Source organism: Lupinus angustifolius, chromosome LG03 (assembly GCF_001865875.1).
Source record: "Lupinus angustifolius cultivar Tanjil chromosome LG03, LupAngTanjil_v1.0, whole genome shotgun sequence".
NCBI classification, from domain to species: Eukaryota; Viridiplantae; Streptophyta; class Magnoliopsida; order Fabales; family Fabaceae; genus Lupinus; species Lupinus angustifolius.
Window position 1 is genome coordinate 28,116,091 of NC_032011.1, and position 19,479 is coordinate 28,135,569.

Consider the following 19,479-nt stretch of genomic DNA (forward strand, 5'->3'; position numbering starts at 1 on the left):
TAATACTCAGATATTACAATAACGATCAAAGCCTAAAACCTAAGCAAGAAATCACAAGACGTCCTAGTCTAATATGAATGTTCATGCATAAGGTTTTTGAAAATATGCAATCATAAAGAACTATCTCGTTTTCTTTTCAAGAAACACAACAATGATGCCATAAAACTTTTCAAAGAAACATGCAATATGATTGTGAAAACTAAAGCCCTAACATGATATAATATTTCTCCTAATTCAACACTCTCTAATAGATTCTAACAGTGGTGATCTATTTCTTTTCTCTGTGTTTTTTTCCTCTTAGTCGTTTCTGCAATTAGCCAGTATTTATACAAAACAGATTTTGTTTCTAAAAATGGTTTTTCAGTTATGCAGTTGAAACGGCAGAAAACAGACACGTTAATCGATTAAGCCATGTGGTTAATCAATTAACCAATGTATTTTAATACATGATTAAATGGTAACCTACATATATGTTATGCTTAACTCTTATACATGTTTTAGCAATTATATTATGCCTAATATGCACATATAACATGTATGATATGCATGAACATATAATAAACTAGATGATATCTCGTTTTAGTGGATTAGTTATTTTATTGTCTTTGTGACTCACACCTAGGTTTACCTAACCTAGACTCAATATTTATTGCAGTCTTCTTAGACTTCTAAAAAGATAATAAAGAATTATAACCTAAGTCTAATAGGTCACCACTTGAGTCATCAACATGTTGATTGTTGAGCCATTTTCAAGCTTTAATTAACTCATTGTCTTCATCAAAACATAGGCAAAACATTGTTAATGCAATCCTTGACACTTTGCACTTTCAATAACTATATCATGTTTTACTAAAATTTTATTTTCATAAAGCATACACTATAAAAATACAATTGGGAATTTTTTAAAAAGGCAAAAATGCTCTCTGTCCCTATTTTTCCTTCAATTTTGTCTTTCATATTATTAACTTCATTTCTTTTCACAAGTTAGTTTCATTGTATAACTTTTTTTTTTTGGCTAACTTGTTAGGACTATAAGAAAACATATTTTCTGTACCAACATATATATTACTTTATGTAATATTTCATTTTCCTTGATCAGAAAATATAAAGTTAATCTATCTATTAACAATATAATAAAAAAAACTCCTTCATGCCACATGTCACATTCTCCTCACATGTTTTTCCTTCATGTCACATGTCACATTCTCCTTACATTTTCCCATCTTAAAATGTTCTAAGTTATTGAAAAATTAAAAAGAAAAACTCATTCATGTCACTACCTTCCCACACTATCCTTACTTTTTATATATTTTATATGTTAATAATTTAATACTAATTAGCGATTGGTCTATGTTGCTACCACACCACAATTGAGCGTTTACCATACCTATGTTTTATTATGTTAAAATGTAATAGACATTGAGCATTAGATGAGATTGAAATCATTTTTCACATCCAAACTATTTCTTTACACTAATCTATGTATATTATTTAACGTTTACTATTAATCTAAGAATAATTGTAAGTTTTGTAACACTTTTCCAATTGAATTTTAATATTTCAGATTCCTTGAATTTTAATTTTTCTCTATTATAATTGAAAAATCAAATTCCAAATTGAAGTTTTTTATAACTTTTAAATATATTTTTAATAAAAAAACTCATTTAGTATAATGATTTGATTTCCATTTTTTCATTAAAAAAAATGTATTTAAAATTGAAAAAATCATTTCATTTTCTATAAATTTTAAAATATTTATTTTAATAAAAATAATATGGTATCATATTTCAGATTTTCACTTTGTTATTTTCATTAGAAAATTCAAATTAAAAATTGTCATTTCTTTTTCTTATGTGATTGAATATGCAAATACACAGGTAAGACGTGTATTCTTAATAATGTGAATGTATAAGTAAAAAAATGAGAGAGAGCAATAGAAAGAGGTTAATCTATTAACATTATAATGTGTGTTTTAACTATGCGGATGCATGAGTAACATGTGTTTTCTTAGTAATGCGAATGTACAAGTAACATAACATGTGTGTTTTTAGTCATGCGAATGTACGAGTCACATGTGTGTTCTTAATAACATGAATGCACAAGTAACATATGTTTCTTAACCATATAAATGTACATGTAATATGTGTTATTAATCTTGCAGCAAAGAAGTATTGCCCCGTGCATCGCTGATGCACGGGTATCTTGCTAGTTTATATTAAATTCATGTTTTAATCGATAAAAGACAAGTGATTCATGTTATAAACTTTGGTACAATAAATGAGAATTATGACTATAAAAAATCACTTGGTATACTTAGACATCACAAGGACAAATAATAAAAAATGAGTAACTAATGTTAACAAAAATAAAATTAAGGGACTTTTAAGAAAAACTATGGATAGAAAAATTAGAGAAAATAGAATATAATTATTGAATCAAAATAATCCTTTTGAAAAAAAGAAGTAAAATTAGATGCAAGAAAAAAATGGCACCAAAAACTGTCTGCATTTTTTACAACAAAACGGTGCGTTAAAGGGACACGCTTGTCTTCCTCGCTCTGGTGGATCTGAATTCTGAAACCCCTCTTCCACTCTTGTTATTTGTTCCTTCGTAACGGTTTCTACAAGTTTGAAATTGAAGTTGAAACTCATCGAATCTTCTTGATCCATCGATATTGATTCAACATGGTTCTCACCTCCAACGTTCGTGATTACATCAACCGTATGTTGCAGGATATCTCCGGCATGAAGGTTCTCATCCTCGATTCTCAAACGGTACATTTCTCTTGTCCTTAACCCTATTATCTTATGCAATTTTCACAAATCTGTAAATTATACGTGTAGTGTGATTAACTAATTATATAATGTTGATATGCTTATAATGTTATGCCTTAAATTATTCTGTATTATATGTTCAGTTCCGTTAGTTTATGAAGAAAATCGGTGTTTATGACATTGTTTAGCTAGGAGGCTCGGATGCAACGCAACACGGACATAAGGATACAACAAATTTAGGAAGGAATTGGTGTTTATGAATTAGACGTTGAGTTCGGAAGCAGTAGTATGGATATGGCACAACACGATCGTAGGGATTGTCAAATTATAGGATATGACATGTCTATGATACACCACATGAAGTTAATACAAGGTTAACATAAAAGAACAATTTTAAATTGGAAGAGAAGAATAATGTTTTAGAAGTTAATGTAAGTAATTGTAAATAAAATGATAGTGTTTATCTAATTATTGTGGCATTTCTATCTATAGTGGTATTGAAAATTCTAAAAGTAAATGTAAAAAGTTGTAGAATAGAGTTAGAACTTAGAAGCGTTTGAACATGTCCAACATGGACACAAGCCATGCAAGACCTATTTTTAAGTGTCTATGCTTAATAGATGTTGAGTCTATATATTTGTCCAATTGATGCAGGTTAGCATTGTGAGTGTTGTGTATTCACAGTCAGATCTTCTTCAGAAAGAAGTGTTTTTGGTAGAGTTGATAGATTCTATTTCAAAGTCAAATGAATTGATGTCGCATCTCAAGGCCGTTTACTTTCTTCGACCTACATCAGAGAACATCCAGCTTTTGCGCCGCCAGCTGGCTAGTCCCAGATTTGGAGAGTGTCATCTATGTAGGTTCTTTAAAAAAATTTGCTTGAATTTAGAGAAGCAATACTTCCTTGGGAATTTAATTTGTAATTTTCCCAATTTAAGAAGTAACAACCTCCCATTGATTTGAAGACTTTGTAAATCCATTCTGAAATTGCAGTTTTCTCCAACATATTGAAGGACACTCAGATTCACATACTTGCTGATTCAGATGAACAGGAAGTTGTGCAGCAAGTTCAGGTAACTACTTTTTTGACTCTTTGGTTTTGGAAACTTTTCTAGTTTTCTATGTATCAATTTTATGATTTTTACGTGCACACTAATTTGGTGATGACAAATGCTTGTCTAGTCTAAGAATTTGTTTTTAAGTAGATAAAAAGAACTGCAGGTCAGTATATAGTATCACAGGAATATTATAGTTCTCATGAAATAAGTTCTGGATGGAAGGGTATCTCCATATTTCCCCCCTCATATATTGAAAGCTTTTATATTCACTGTCTAGTTCTTAATCAGTTAATATGATAAGTGACCCCCTGTATCGTTGAGCTCGAAGCCTTGAGTCCCCTGCCCTTTGCGTGGCAAACTCAAATGCAAAGGTTTGCGTTGCAAAATTTATTTCTAATACAGTTGTTCTACTGATCATCCAGGAATTCTATGCAGACTTTGTTGCAATCGATCCTTTTCATTTCACTTTGCATGTGCCTTCAAATTACATTTATATGCTCCCAGCTGTGGTAGATTCTTCAACATCGCAGCGCTTCTGTGATCGGGTTGTTGATGGTCTTGCAGCTTTGTTTTTGGCACTAAAACGGAGGCCAGTAATTAGATATCAAAGGACATCTGACGTTGCAAAAAGAATAGCACAGGAAGCAGCGGTAAGTGTCTGACTCACTGGGTTATATGTATAGCTGAATAATTGTATATGCAGTTTCAGCTAAAAGTTGTTGGTTTCTGCAATGAGTTTAATGGTATGTCTGGATGGATGAAAGAGAGGGGAAATGAATGGAATGGAAGGAAATAAAATAATGTTCCCTCTCTTCCCTTTCAATCTCCTGCTACTTCCAAACTTGCCATAAGCTTTTGTGTCTGCATCATTTCAATGATTCTGAATCATGCATGGCATATCTCTGAGCATATGCATATTTCTGTACATGCATGCAGCCAATCTATATGTTCTTTTGGCTGGCAGCATGTGTATTCCAGCATGTTATATTTTATCATTTAGGATTGTCCTGCTGCCATAGTGAAAACTAATTTATATCATTGGGCTTGAAACAGAAATTGATGTACCAACAGGAAAGTGGTCTTTTTGATTTTAGGCGAACAGAAGTTTCTCCATTGTTGTTAGTGATTGACAGGAGGGATGATCCTGTAACACCATTGCTCAATCAATGGACCTATCAGGTATCTGTGCGATTAGCCCAAGAATCCAGTGCTTACGGACAAACATATGGTTGAGCAATCTAATAAGTTGTTTATTCATAATGTAATTCTCGATTTTGGTGTTATAATGTATAGGCTATGGTTCATGAATTGATAGGAATCCAAGACAACAAAGTGGACTTGAAATCCATTGGTAAATTTCCAAAGGATCAGGAGGTTGGGTTCATTTCTTATACTGGTTTGATTTTTCAAGAAGGATATTGCAGTCTAGATTCTGTGCTCATTGATTTGTGCTAATCCTTGTCACAGGAGGTTGTGCTGTCATCAGAACAAGATTCCTTTTTCAAAACTAACATGTATGAGAATTTTGGAGATATAGGTATGAACATCAAACGGCTGGTTGATGAATTTCAGCAAGTGGCAAAGAGTAACCAGAACATCCAAACAGTAGGTTTGTATTTATTCTCTCATTTCAGAGTAATAAAATTCTGTCAGCTGGTGCACATGTTAAAACTTATTTTCTAAATGGTGACTTAGTATTATAGTATATAGTTAACTGTCTTTTTTTATCTGACTCGTGGCAGAGGACATGGCCAAATTTGTTGACAATTACCCTGAGTATAGAAAAATGCATGGAAATGTGTCAAAACATGTGACTTTGGTAACAGAAATGAGCAAGATAACTGAACAGCGAAAACTTATGACAGTTTCACAAACGGAACAGGAGTTGGCTTGCAATGGTGGGCAAGGGGCTGCTTTTGAGGTACATATTGTCTAGCCTTAATTATTGTAACACATCCGTTTGCTTTTACTTGAGCTTTCAAAAGTTATCGGATGACCATTTAGCTATGGAAACATACTAGTTAGTAGTAGTAGTAGTAGTAATACTACCAACTTTGATAATGCCACCAGGAGTTTCATATATATCTAATGGATTTCCCCCACCCATAATATCACACTTTGGGGATGGAAAAAATAGGAAAATCCTTTCAAGCTGTTCAATGTTTCTTGTTATATGTTTCTCTTATACTCTGCTATTGGGACCTTCGACTGTTATCGGAAATTAGAACTATCATCTAAAGTAAGTTTTTTGTATTCTGGTGGTGATACTTATTAGAAAGGATGACCTATCCCTCTTGTAATTCTCTGTTTTTATAAGCTTCAGATCAGTACAGTTTAAAGCTGATATGTTCAATTGTTCATGATTAAGAGATATTGTGGCTTATTCTACTTTCTGTTCTGTTTCAATGTGGGACTTCTTCACTCACTTTTGAATTCCCAACAATTATATGAAGAAAGGGCTAGGATCCTTGGTGAACTACAAGAGTAAACAAATTCCTAAATAGTATCTGTCAGGGACTGGATAGTGCTAAGTTCTAACGGATATTCCACTAGAAAAATGGAGTTGAACTCCTTACAATAGAGTAAGTTCCTCTGTTAACCCCATAACAGCAAAACAACAACCCACAAACCATAAAAATATGCAGAAAAAGTATAGACCCAACCACTTGAAAACAGAGAAATGAGAGAACAGAGAAATAGGAATGGCCACTAAAGCTAGTGAACCATCCTCCCTAGGCTAAGGCCTCCACCCTCTTCCATTCCAATTTTCGATATACCTATCAACTTCTCTGGCCACATGTATATACCGTTTTCTCTCTTTTTACTCATCCTTGCTAATTCCCTTCCCTCCACTCATCATATTCCACCTTTCCATTCTGTTATACTGCAGCTCAATAGTCTGGGATTTCTCACTATTTCCCATCCTATCGCCTTTGAAATTGTGAGTGATACGGTATCCATTTCTAGTTTCACTTAGCTAACAATCCATCTTTAACATAACATCCTTTTAAATTGTTATTTACGAATAACAGTTTAAAGTAGTCTTACTATTATCCACCCCGTCACATGAAAATGAAATTCCATCTGTCTTTTCAATAGCTTAAAACCAACAAAGGTAATGTAAGATCCATCCTTCTAACTGTTATAATATCTAATTATTTACTGATAATAGCTTAAAACCAACAAAGCTAATGTAAGATCCAGGTGATAACCTGTGTCTCTAATGTACTCTTTTTCAGGCAGTGACAAATCTACTTAACGATGAAAACATATCAGATGTAGATCGACTACGTTTGGTCATGCTGTATGCTTTGCGATACGAGAAGGATAGCCCTGTTCAGTTAATGCAACTTTTCAACAAGCTGGCTTCTCGATCTGCAAAGTATAAACCTGGGGTAAGCTAATTTATACTGTTATGTCTTTTTTGTGAAGCTACATGTACATGATAAAATCACTGACGTTGATATCCTTTTGATGGCACATCAGCTTGTCCAGTTTCTTTTGAAACAAGCAGGTGTTGACAAGAGAACTGGTGATCTTTTCGGAAATCGGGATCTCATGAATATTGCCCGTAACATGGCTCGTGGGTTGAAGGTCTGCATACAAACATTATGATTGCTATCCCGTGTCCTTGATGATGTGAGTCTTCAATATTATAAAATATTGTTTTCTGATTTTATCTGCAGGGTATTGAGAATGTTTACACCCAGCACCAGCCACTTCTGTTCCAAACCATGGAAAACATTGTCAAAGGGCGGTTGAGAGATATGGACTACCCATTTGTTGGAAATCACTTTCAACAAGGAAGGTTTGTTGCTATTAAACATCTTGAAGAATTATGGGTTTGGGGTTAGGGAAAGCTAAAGAGGGGAAAAAGGCTATAGGACAACACTGAATATATCATTGATATTATGTAGCAATATGACAGAATTCCATAACCTACTAAATACTACCCCATCAAGCTTAAGTTTACTAAAGCTTATTACAAGTAGCATGACCGCATAAGTGAAAACAAAGAACACCACTAATATTCAAACCGACTCAGCCAACCTCAACAAAGAACCTAGGACACTAGTACTTTCCCCAAATAATACTGAGCTGAGGATAATACCACCCAGAAATTACCTCCAGCCTGATCTACAAAACGTAATGGGGTGTCATACCACTTAGGAATGACCTCTAACCTGGTCTCCAACACTCCGAGTCGGGTACCATACTATTATTATCCCTATCAATGCAAAATTATGCAATTCTTTCTGTATTACACTCCTGAGTTTGTTTTATACACAGGACAGAACCTCAAGATAGATTAGTGGCTATGGTCTCTCAAGTTAAAGACAAATGCTAACCCCATTCATCCTTCCTTGACAAAGTTTTAAGACTTTAATCTGCACAGCTACTATATATAACTTTCGTAATGCAGTGGCATAGATATCACAAGATTTTACCCCTTGCTGCTTAGGTCTAAGCTCTATACCATTTATACCCTTCATAATTGAATCTGCAAGTTATGCAATCTAGTATATGTCCCATGTTCCACTAACAGCGGCAAGAGCTAACTATAATTTTGGACTTAATCTGATTTGTTATCTGAAAATGCTATTATAGGATTCTGATTTGTTTTTACACTGCGTTATTAAAGGGGTATTTAGAAGTTTAGCACTTTTTAATATCTCTTGTACATACAGGATGGAAACATGCTAACAGATCATCTAGAAATGAGCTTTTTGCAGTAAAAGATAGATTTTATATGCATAATGCATGTTTGATCAAAGATTCTAATATTTATGAACAGGCACTAGCATAGAATTATGGAATAATCTGAGTTGTGTTGTTATTTACTACATGAAAACCAGGCCACAGGAAGTGATCATCTTCGTTGTTGGTGGGACAACTTATGAAGAGTCACGATCTGTTGCTCTACAAAATGCCAGCAATACTGGAATTCGTTTTATACTTGGTGGCTCTTCTGTTCTTAATTCTAAAAGGTATATTTAAGTCATAAAGGTAGTCTGGATTCGTTTAGTTGAGATGTTTGTGTGTTTTTAATTGATAACTCCAGTTTTCTGACTGTGTTGACTGCAAAACTTGGAAGTAGTGATAGCGGACTAATTTTGTTATTTTGAATGTTGCTGGGTGTGACATGCCTTTCTCATATTTGGTTGTTCATTGATTGGTTCTGGCATTCTGGGTACTTTAGTTAACTGCAAAAATATTCAACTTGATCTACACTAGGTAGCCTATTTCTTAACAATAAAGTTTTTTTTGCAGTTTTTTTAAGGACTTGGAAGAAGCTCAAAGAGTAGCTCGTATTAGCACCTTTGTTGTTTGAAGTATATCATGGCAAATCTTGCACTTTAGGGCCATATAATAGATCATGTTTTTACAGATTCAGGCTGGGATTTTCCGGTTCGCACTCGTGTATATTTTTTAAAGAAGTTGCAAAATGAGCTTGGTGTGGGGTATTATCTTACTGAAATCCATTGTTGCTGCAGAAGACGTTTGTGAACAATTAATCAGGTTAGGTGTTATTTGGCTCATTGTAGATGAATGTGATTTGAGATTGAAATATGAGAACTTCAAGAACAACCCACACGCCCCTCTTTTTTGTTCACGGGGTATGAATTAGACACGGAGCATATATATAGGTAGAAAGAAGGAAATCATTTGATTTGTGTAATTTCTCTTCATCATTTTGGCTAATTAAGTCTAATGGTTTTATTTTGACACTTGCTGATAACATAACAATTTTGTATAATCATGTAATGAATGCCCCATTCTTCTATATATTAATAGATGTATTCATTTGTAGATTTATGGCTTCTTAGTTGTGAAAGTTCATGTTGTGAGGTTGAGTTTTGATTAGTATTTTATGCAAAGCAGTTGTTGGTGTCTTGTTTTGCCCATTGAAGAATACCTTATTGTCTTTACTATAATTCCTATAATGCTTATTGCAAGTCACATTATAGGTTTTGATGATCCTTTATTTAAGACACTTTATATTCTCTATGCAACATTTAATATTATTATCCAATTTGACAATATTAAAAACTTTGATTTAGGTAAGGAGTTTCCTATTGGGTAACATAACAAACTCAAAATGATACGAATGTTATGAAACTCTTTCGCTTAATATATAATCTTTTAGACTGAACTCTTCTCAAGTGTTTTTGAGTCCTAATGATTCGTGTCTTTTATTGAGAATTGTGTCACAGAAAGTACTACTAATAGACTGAGTAATGTATATTATAAAAAACTAATATTTGAGTGAAGCCAAAGAGAAAAATTATCATCAAATTAACTTTATAGAGTGAAAGTCACTATAGACATAAACCCTTATTGGGAACAATATTAGGAATCTCGTATTAGGTAGCATAGTAAACTGAAAATGGTACTTAATAAAAACTTTTCATTGAATAAATTATTTTTTTATTGGATTTTCTTGATATGCTTAAGTCCTGATTAATTATCTCTCTTTTATTTTTGAAATGTCAAAGATATTAAAAGCTACTAAAAATATTAAAGTAAATAAAATAAATAAATAAGATATTGCATGTCTAGTTATAAATAAAATATTAAAATTAAGATTCTAAAATTTTGATTTTAAATTATCCATGTATATAATTATAATTGATTATTTTATTAACAAATAAATAAATAAAAATTATATTTATTTGTTAGTCATTTTAAAACTTCATCTATTTTACTGATCAGTTTAATAAGCTATATTCAAGTAATAAACTTCTAGATATCTTCACAGCTATAAATTCGTAATTATAATTAAAATTACAAGTTCACAATGACAATTATAATCTTCTCACATTTATTACTCTTTTGCAAAAGCAGTTACGTATTTTCCATCGCAGTCCTTAAGGAAATGCTCAATCACAAAGTGTACATCACAATCATCCCAATGAATGCTTAGGATTGCAGCTGTCATAACAAGCTCCCATGTGTCACGTTAGTTTCGCAGTTTTCTATTTCATTTTTATTGAATAGAAATATTATTATGTGCACCATGTAACTCAATTATTTAAAATAGAGTGACTATTTATAGATAACTATAAATTTAAGGTTCAAATTCATGATGTGTTATATTGAAAATAAAATTTTAATGTGCAAATCAATTTTGATCTATATTATATTTTTTTTTGGTTTCTCACATTATCTTCGCACTGGAGACAATCTTGTCCGAGTCGGGAACATCCACATGTATGTGGGGTTAACTCTCCCACCAGATATTTTTTCCATCCACTAGACTTGAACCCGAGACATTGCTTAAGGAGAATCAAACATGTACCACTTGAATCAACGCCCATTGGTTGATCTATATTATATGATACACTTAAACTAATTTTAAAGAAAGTCATATAATTTTCACACCTTACCAATTTTAGGTTTGATCTACCTAATAAATTAAATAAGATAATAAATTATTAAATATGACACATGTCATAATTTTAATTTTAATGGTTAAAAAAAATAACTTAAAAAAAGAATATATTTACTCTCACCAAACAAATACACTACCATATTAGTAATATGAGTTTTGTTGTCTTTTTATAAGATATTATATAATTTCCATGTAATTGATTTTCTTCTTCAATTGCCTTGACTAAAAGTGTTCATTATTTCTATTTTATTAATAAGTAATAATTGATAATCTTAAAATATCTTTTTAAAAAGGATAATAATTTTATGATATTTAGTTGGAAATATATAAGTTCAGACACAATTTTTGTTTCATAATATATGTCACTTCATGCATATAAAAATAGATGACAAAGGACAAAAATTCTATACAAGCTCCCAGATTTATTTTAAATCCTATGAAAATATATTATGTTAATTAAAAAAATTAAATATTTATATTTTTTTATTATTTTTGTCTCATTTCATTTGGTTTCTAACTGTTGATGATTTTGACATTTGTTTTCCAACTGCCTGAGCAAAATTCCTTTTTTTCTTTCCCTTTTAATTACGATTATGATTACCCCTACTCTTTCTTTCCTTCTATTTTCCCCGCAAAATATCCATCTTGATTTTCCCGGAAAAAGCACAATATGTGAAAAGCAGGTTTTGAACTTTCTCTCATAATTTATTTCTTCAACTCTATTTCCATCGTTCTTTTACCTTCGTATTTGCTTCGAGTTTTTGTTTCGCCGCACAACACTGTATTTATTTCCCCCTCGAAGTTTAGGGTTTTGGCCTTTACTTTTTGACATATCTTACATTCCACAATATTTATATGCTTCTTCGTTGAAAATCATGAACGATTTTCGCCTTTAAGATTTCGGTACGAACCGAGGTTTTTTTATAGTTATTTTTATCCTTTTCAATTGAAAATTGATGGTTGCACCTTTGTAATTTGTTGACATAGAGCAATTTTTTTCATGAACTGTGAAAATAAGGGTTTGTTATAGTTTTATGTTGTGATTTTTGATTTAGTTAAAATCTCATTGAGTTTATCATTCTTTGCTGAAGTATATACTGTGTCACCGCTTTGTTACTTATTAATTCATGTATGTGTGATAAACCTTAGGAGATGAATGATTTCATATGGTTATAGTTAGTCTTAGGAAAATAAGTAGAGTTTATGTTTCCAGTTTCCGAATACTTTCTTATTGTTATCTTAGACGCTATTGTGCTCCGAGGACATCAGTTACTGAAACTTTTAAGTAAGGAGTGCACATGGTGTTTAGCTGTTTCTTTTGGACATTAACTTGTATATTTTAGTCTTTCCTTTTTGGGTTTATACAAATGGTTTGTGTAGTTTTGTCACTTTGCCTCATAGTGTAGTAGCTTTGTTCCATATGGAAGATAATTAATGTAACCATTTTGGATTCCAAGATAAATGAGAGTATGTAGGGCAACATGGTAATATAAAGCTCCCCATATGCATAGGTTCTCAAGAAGGGTAGGATCGCCTACGTGAGTCTATAGTAGACAGCCTTATGGGCGTACCTTGCATTTGCAAGAGGCTGATTCTGTGATCTGAGCATGTGACCTTCCTCTCCAACTGTTACTCCAGCCTCCCCTTCAATCTTGTAAATCTTGCAACTAAATAATCTACATGGCAAAGAATGATAATCAGAAGATTTTGACTAAATCTTGTAACAATAACATATGAATGGAAATAGTTTGCTATTTTGTCTCTTTCACTATCTTTATTCACAACTTCCTTCCTCTATGTTGATGGAACACACGTTGCCTGGTGATTTGTCTAATTTGCTATCATGACTCCCTTCTCTCACTGTAGACATTTAATGTAAGATTAGTTGACATGGGGCACTCTTGGTGGTTCTGAATGTGCTATGTGATCCTGTATCTTCATTAAGGTAATTGATATGATATGGTGGCCCTAGCTAAAAGTTAATGGACTACATGGTTCTTTTGTCAGTAAATAGCTCTATGGTATAAAGTTTTGGGCTGTTGTTGTAATAGCAATTTCTGTACATGATAAAAAATGGCATACTAGCTTTGAGTTTTCTGGTGGTTGATCTTTTCTGTCCCACTCCCCCATCAAACTATGGGACTCTATAGTTATATACTTATTTGGAGTGGAGTTATTGATATCTTGATTGTAGAGGCTGAATAATGCTTCAAACGAAGGTTTTTCTGGTTCAAATGCATGTATTGGAGCTTCTGTGTTTTTATTTTCTATAGCAAAATTAATCATTGCTAAATCTTCTATTGTATTGGATATGCTTATTAACTGAACTGCTTGTACTTGCTTTGAAAAATTGAATTTTGAGTTTTATTTATGTAAGTTTAAATATAATCTGTTTCTCAATCTGATTGTCACTGCAGGATAGCTGTCCTATCTCAAATTGCGTTTTCTATAAGCATCAAAAGCAAACATCATTGTCTACTGTTGGCCGAATATGTTGATTCTATGTGTTGGATCTTAAGCTGAAGAGTGGTTGGTATACCAGAAGGGTGATTATTTTGTGTTATCTAGTATATCTTACAGGGTTCTGGTTTTTATACAGAAAAGATAGGAGGCAAAATAAGACAAAGTAGAAGCTTTTGTGGGAGTGGAGACACTTCACATAGCTTGGAATATAGTAATTTGTAGAGTTGATCAAGGGACAGACATTTTTTACAACCAATTCTAAGTTTCTGGTGAATGGGTTTGACAGATACTCTATGTTGTTCCATATTTTTTTTCTCGCTAGTTGAGTCAACTAGCAGATCAGGGAATCTGTGGCCCATAAACATAGGTGTGGAGTCTACAGGAACTATTAGCTGGACAGTTTTCAGTTCAAGTATATTTGTGCTTGTTGCTCTTGTTCTCTCCATGTATCTAATATTCGAGCATTTAGCGGCCTATAATCAGCCCGAGGTTTCTCCTTAAGCCCTCTCTGTTTTTGGTCTTACTTATTTTTCCTCCTGCACTTATAGATTATCTATTTATATAATGGCTACCTCCCCTTCTCTTAGTGCTTCTTATAACTGCACCCTTTAACTGATTGGCTAATGACTATTTCTCCCCTTTATTATATTTTCCTTTCCTTTCATAATACTTTCTAATTAATTTTTTGTAGGAACTGATTTTGATTTTGATTTTTAAATTCAGGAGCAGAAGTTTTTGATTGGTCTCATTTTAATGGTTCCTGTTTATGCATTGGAATCGGTAAGAGGTGCAAAGTAAAATGCCAATTACTATCTTTTCTCCTCTTCATATAGCATCTTTTATTTTGGGTTTATTTTCCTTTTGGCTGCATGGAATCTGATAATTTTCCATTGCATCTGCTTTTGTTGTTGCATAAAGTTATGTTGCTATCTCGTGGGAGTACATTGAACTCACCTATTCATTCATGTTGTTTGTTTAGTTGCAGTTTCACTGCTGTTCACTTAATCGACTAATTACTCATTTTGATCATTGAGGAATTTGTCCTTTGTGTATTGCATAGTCAAACTGAAATACTTCTCTTTTTACTTCTTCACACACATCTTTATGTTCGGTTAATAGGTTTTTTTAGAATTTTACATTATCTAAGAGTGATCTTTATAATATGTAATTGATTATAGATGCTTAAAATAACAACACTCACAAATTTTGTTCTTATTTAATTGATAATGTAAATTGTAATTCAGAAAAGCTTGGGTTTATTTTCTAGAAAAGGACCGTCTGTGGTTGCAACAACATTAGTATCTTTGTGCATTCTTTAAGGTTCATAATTGTTTTGTTTTTTAATAAACTTTAACAGCACTTAAGCTCTAATGTTTTATGATGCAGTTTTTGTCACTATTGGATTCCAGTGCAGCATTCAACTGTGAAATTATCCGGGACTGCTATGAGGCTTTTGCATTATATTGCTTTGAAAGATACTTGATAGCTTGCTTAGGTATGTCAAATGGATTGTATACTTGTATGCTTTTCATTAGTTGTAGCTATTACTCACATGTATATGTTTTACAGAAATGTAAAGGGTAAAATTAAGATCTTTTAAGAGGTTTTCCTTCTTTAATCTCTTGAGTATCACTCAAAATCTGTAAAATATGTGTGAGAAGGGCTTGAATATTATTGACTCATGACTGAGATGTTATACATCTCAAAATTTGAATTATGTCAGGTTTATCATTATCTTTCTCTTTTATTACAAAAATGTTTATGCTTGCTTATAGGTGGTGAGGATAAAACAATTCAATTTATGGAGACTTTGAGCCTAACAGACTCAAGTACTCCTCTGCTGAAAGAAGCATATGCGTATGGAATTGTAGAGCATCCTTTTCCCTTAAACTGCTTGTTAAGAGATTGGTATCTTGGCCCTGACTTCTATCAATATGTGAAAATTGGCATCGTACAATATGTATGTTGAATTTTGGTAATTTGGTCTTTTATTCCCCACTGTTTGGGAAAGAAGAGTCCATGTATTTCTTTGTACTGATTAAAACCTACATTGTAGATGATACTGAAAATGATCTGTGCATTGCTGGCAATGATCCTCCAGTCTTTTGGGGTTTATGGAGAAGGGAAGTTTGAATGGAAGTATGGGTAAGATATTAGTGGCTTTTGTCTTTGATTTTGTCTGTTGTCTTTGATTTTGTCTTTTGTCTTCAATAATGCATACAATAAGCATGTAATTTTTGTTCTCAGCTATGAACATTGCTTTCGATCTTAGAGACTGATTCTCTGAAAGGTTGCAGGTATCCGTACTTGGCATGTGTTCTCAATTTTAGTCAGACATGGGCCCTGTATTGCCTTGTACAGTTCTACACTGTCATTAAAGATAAATTGGAGCCTATCAAACCATTGGCAAAGTTTCTAACTTTTAAGTCAATCGTGTTCTTGACATGGTGGCAAGGTGTGGCTGTTGCATTTCTTTTTTCTATGGGAGCATTTAAAGGGTCACTGGCCCAGGAGCTGAAAACACGTATACAAGACTACATCATTTGTATAGAGGTATGTTATTCGTGCTTTTCATAATTTTGATTGCCCTTTATATTAATGGATTATTAAATCATCTCAATTTTAAGGATCTTCATGAGTACTTTTTAAGAAAAATGCACTTTACCCCCTCATGTTTGGGTCATGTCCAAATCACCCCCGGAAGTTTAAAAGTGTGTAAATCAACTGCCAACGTTTGTAAATGGTGCAAATGACAACTTCGGTTAGAAAAACTGTTAAATGCTAATTGAATAACAACAAATACCCCTGTTCGTATTGCTGACCTTGCATCACTGTTCTCAAATATGAGAATCACCAAGTGTGGCAAACTAATTCCCGCATGGTGTATGCTTATTCAATTGATGGAAGCTTTTCCAACAGGACACTGCATGAAATATTAGGTTCTGCTCTATTTTCTTGAGGTGTTTTAAAGACCAGTGAGTGCTTTGATTTAGAACTGAGACATGGACTGATTTCGGTTTTTGGAGCTAAGCGACACATTTATTGTCATATATAGTATGTTAATTAATTTTTCCCCCTTTAATCATTACTTGATATCCCTGGTAACTAAGTAAAAAATTCTGTGTCTCAGCAACTCGGAAAAAGTTTTCAATCAATTCTGAGGCTCTTGATGGCGTATTTTTTTAACATGATTCTCCACTTTGAAATTTGTTAACAGATGGGGGTTGCTGCTGTTGTGCACCTGTATGTCTTTCCTGCAGTACCTTACAAAAGGGGTGAGAGGTGTGTCCGCAATGTAGCTGTGATGGCTGACTATGCATCAATAGGGACATCTCCTGATCCTTTAGAGGTTCAAGACTGTGAGCGCTCTACTAGAATGCGGGTGGGTCGACATGATGAGAAAGAGAAGCATAAATTTACCCATAATGTTCGGGATGTGGTTATTGGAAGTGGTGAAATTGTGAGATATCTAACACTCAAACGTCAAACCATTGAATTTTCAATTATCTCTTTGCGAAACTCATCTGAGATGTTGTTTTTGCTGTGTTTTTGTTTCAGATTGTTGATGACATGAAATTTACAGTTTCACACGTGGTAGAACCCGTTGAAAGGGGTATCGCAAAGATAAACAAAACCTTCCATCAGATATCAGAGAATGTGAAACGCCATGACGAGGAGCGGAGAAGAAGCAACAAGGTCAAGGATGATAGTTACCTCATTCCCTTACATTCACGGACTGCAGAATTTTCTGATGCTCACGATGGACTAGTAGAAGGAAGTGTTAGTGATAGTGGTTTGTCTAGTGGAAAGAGACAACGTAACCAAACCAAAGCATCAACTTCAAGAATGAGAAGATAGTATTTAGCAGCTTCAACAACTTATGTAGTTTTTCTTGCACATATATATATATAAGTTAGAAAAATTCTAATGGATTTTGACACCAAATTGTAAGCTAACTAATCAAGTTGAACATAATCTGGCGAGTCTTTTAATATTTAGCGCCAGAGAATGAAAGGGGAATTGGCAATTTGGCATGTACATCCTAGTAGCTTTTGCTGATAATAATAGGGCAATGGCCACAGTTAAATCAAGTATGATGGTTTGAAAAGTTAGCGCGGTTGATAGAGCTACATGATATAAAGTATGAGTATTTGAGTTTAAATTTTGACTTCACAACTTTCCCTCCTCTTCCCCATCAAATGCTTTGCCTATAAGAAAAATCAAGTCTGATACTGATAGATCATGTGTAAATGTGACGGCTACCCACCCCATAAGCAATAAGCTTCATGATCTTTCTTTAATTATTTGAATATTTTGAATTTAAATATTCTATTTGACATATTACATATTTATTTATTTTTTCACTTACGGTTACTTTTTTAATGCATACATCTATACTTCTATATCTATATCTATCTATATCTATACTATTAATAAAGGGAAAACACAAAATAACTACCCATGGTGTAATTTGTGTTTTCCTATTTTGCCCTCAATATCTTTTTATTTTTACCAAAAAACCATATAATATTATTTTCTTATTTTATCCTTATTTTAAAAGTGTATTTAAAAAATTGAATATTCGACCAATTGAATAAATTCAACCGTAAATTTAGCGCAAAAAATTATATTTGAATTCATAAAAATACAAACTATACATTACAAACGATAGGAAAACGGATTGACAGGCACGACAGTGCATGTCAACACGCTAGTTGTTAATAATGTTAGAAAGGTCTGAATGTGAAAGATTTCAGCACTGAAGTTCTCATTACGTGTTATCACCGGCCCTCTCATGGTGCAGCTGCGGACATAACGATTTGATTTTTAGGTAGTTCATGAATTGAACTAAACTAAAGGATGGTTTGGTTTTTATGTTTTTTTATTGTTGGACCAAATTGATTATCAAAGTTTTGTTGGTGGACGACAGAGAAAGAGAATAGATTCTCTTATATTACACATTAAGTTTCTTCTAAGATAAGAAAGAAAGTGTTTTCGAGGAAATAGCAAAAATTAGAAAATTTATTTGTAGTAAGAGTCGATCCCTTTATTACTATTACCTAAAATTTTATTTCATATCCACAATCTAGGTATTGGTGGTGGACTCAAATCGAATAAAATAATCGTAATAATAAAATCAGGTTGGGATTTCTCAATAGAAAAAACGTAAGAATAAGGAAATAATAAGTCTAGGTTCCTTGTGTTAAAAGTCTTCAAAGCAATCGAAAGCTAGATATCATGTTTTGTTGGATGATGGTACAAGTTTAGAGAAAGGATGAACTCTTTTACGACACCATAAAAAATAGTCAAATGCTGAAGAGAGAGTAAACTAATGTAGAGGACTCACTTAATTGTAAGATAAGCCTCATATGAAGAATGAGTTGGCAAAGAGAGTAAACTCTATATTATTGTGAACGATGACTCATAAGTTTGAACGCAAAGCATGACACGACCGTGGGGGCACCATGACCACGGTCGTGGATCGACATCAACTGGCAGTTTTTTGAATCGAGTTTATGGGCTTTACAATTTATGTATTGGTCTAGATAGGAGGCTATACATACATGCATTATGTATACTCTACTCCTGCTTTAGTTAGAGTTTGTGCTTGAGGCATTATGCTACAACTCTAATAATATATTAGTTGCCGACTATTACTCGCATAAATATAATTATTATTGGTGAAATTTCGTTAACAAATTCTTTTGAATTTCTTTATATTTTATTTTTTCATCCTAACTAATGGTGGGATGACACCATGACGGTACTAAAAAAAACGCTATCGTAGTAG

General features: G+C 32.9%; 2 protein-coding genes across 4 annotated transcripts; both read left to right on the forward strand.

Moving 5' to 3' along the window:
• LOC109344339 (vacuolar protein sorting-associated protein 45 homolog) lies at positions 2,474–9,689 on the forward strand. The gene is made up of 13 exons (XM_019583085.1): positions 2,474–2,774; positions 3,429–3,630; positions 3,768–3,847; positions 4,255–4,482; positions 4,886–5,011; positions 5,126–5,206; positions 5,300–5,441; positions 5,575–5,753; positions 7,072–7,227; positions 7,319–7,426; positions 7,519–7,640; positions 8,689–8,820; positions 9,104–9,689. The coding sequence occupies exons 1-13, from the start codon at positions 2,685–2,687 to the stop codon at positions 9,162–9,164; spliced, it is 1,707 nt and encodes a 568-aa protein (XP_019438630.1). The 5' UTR covers positions 2,474–2,684; the 3' UTR covers positions 9,165–9,689.
• LOC109344340 (protein LAZ1 homolog 1-like) lies at positions 11,799–17,815 on the forward strand. Of its 3 annotated transcripts, none has more exons than XM_019583086.1 (9): positions 11,799–11,908; positions 13,643–14,177; positions 14,412–14,468; positions 15,075–15,183; positions 15,464–15,648; positions 15,745–15,833; positions 15,986–16,241; positions 16,906–17,148; positions 17,247–17,815. In XM_019583086.1, the coding sequence occupies exons 2-9, from the start codon at positions 13,962–13,964 to the stop codon at positions 17,544–17,546; spliced, it is 1,455 nt and encodes a 484-aa protein (XP_019438631.1). In that variant the 5' UTR covers positions 11,799–11,908; positions 13,643–13,961; the 3' UTR covers positions 17,547–17,815. The 3 variants fall into 3 exon arrangements, with proteins under 3 accessions (XP_019438631.1, XP_019438633.1, XP_019438632.1); XM_019583088.1 differs by lacking the exon at positions 11,799–11,908 and adding an exon at positions 11,923–12,140; XM_019583087.1 differs by lacking the exon at positions 11,799–11,908 and adding an exon at positions 11,923–12,128.

Excerpts from the sequence above, each read along its gene's own strand:
- LOC109344339 (XM_019583085.1), top strand. The coding sequence starts at position 2,685 with ATGGTTCTCACCTCCAACGTTCGTGATTACATCAACCGTATGTTGCAG. Across the intron at positions 4,483-4,885 it reads GAATAGCACAGGAAGCAGCG|AAATTGATGTACCAACAGGA; the intron begins GTAAGTGTCTGA and ends GGCTTGAAACAG. Across the intron at positions 5,754-7,071 it reads GGCAAGGGGCTGCTTTTGAG|GCAGTGACAAATCTACTTAA; the intron begins GTACATATTGTC and ends ACTCTTTTTCAG.
- LOC109344340 (XM_019583086.1), top strand. The coding sequence starts at position 13,962 with ATGGGTTTGACAGATACTCTATGTTGTTCCATATTTTTTTTCTCGCTA. Across the intron at positions 14,469-15,074 it reads CTGTTTATGCATTGGAATCG|TTTTTGTCACTATTGGATTC; the intron begins GTAAGAGGTGCA and ends TTTATGATGCAG. Across the intron at positions 15,184-15,463 it reads ATACTTGATAGCTTGCTTAG|GTGGTGAGGATAAAACAATT; the intron begins GTATGTCAAATG and ends GCTTGCTTATAG.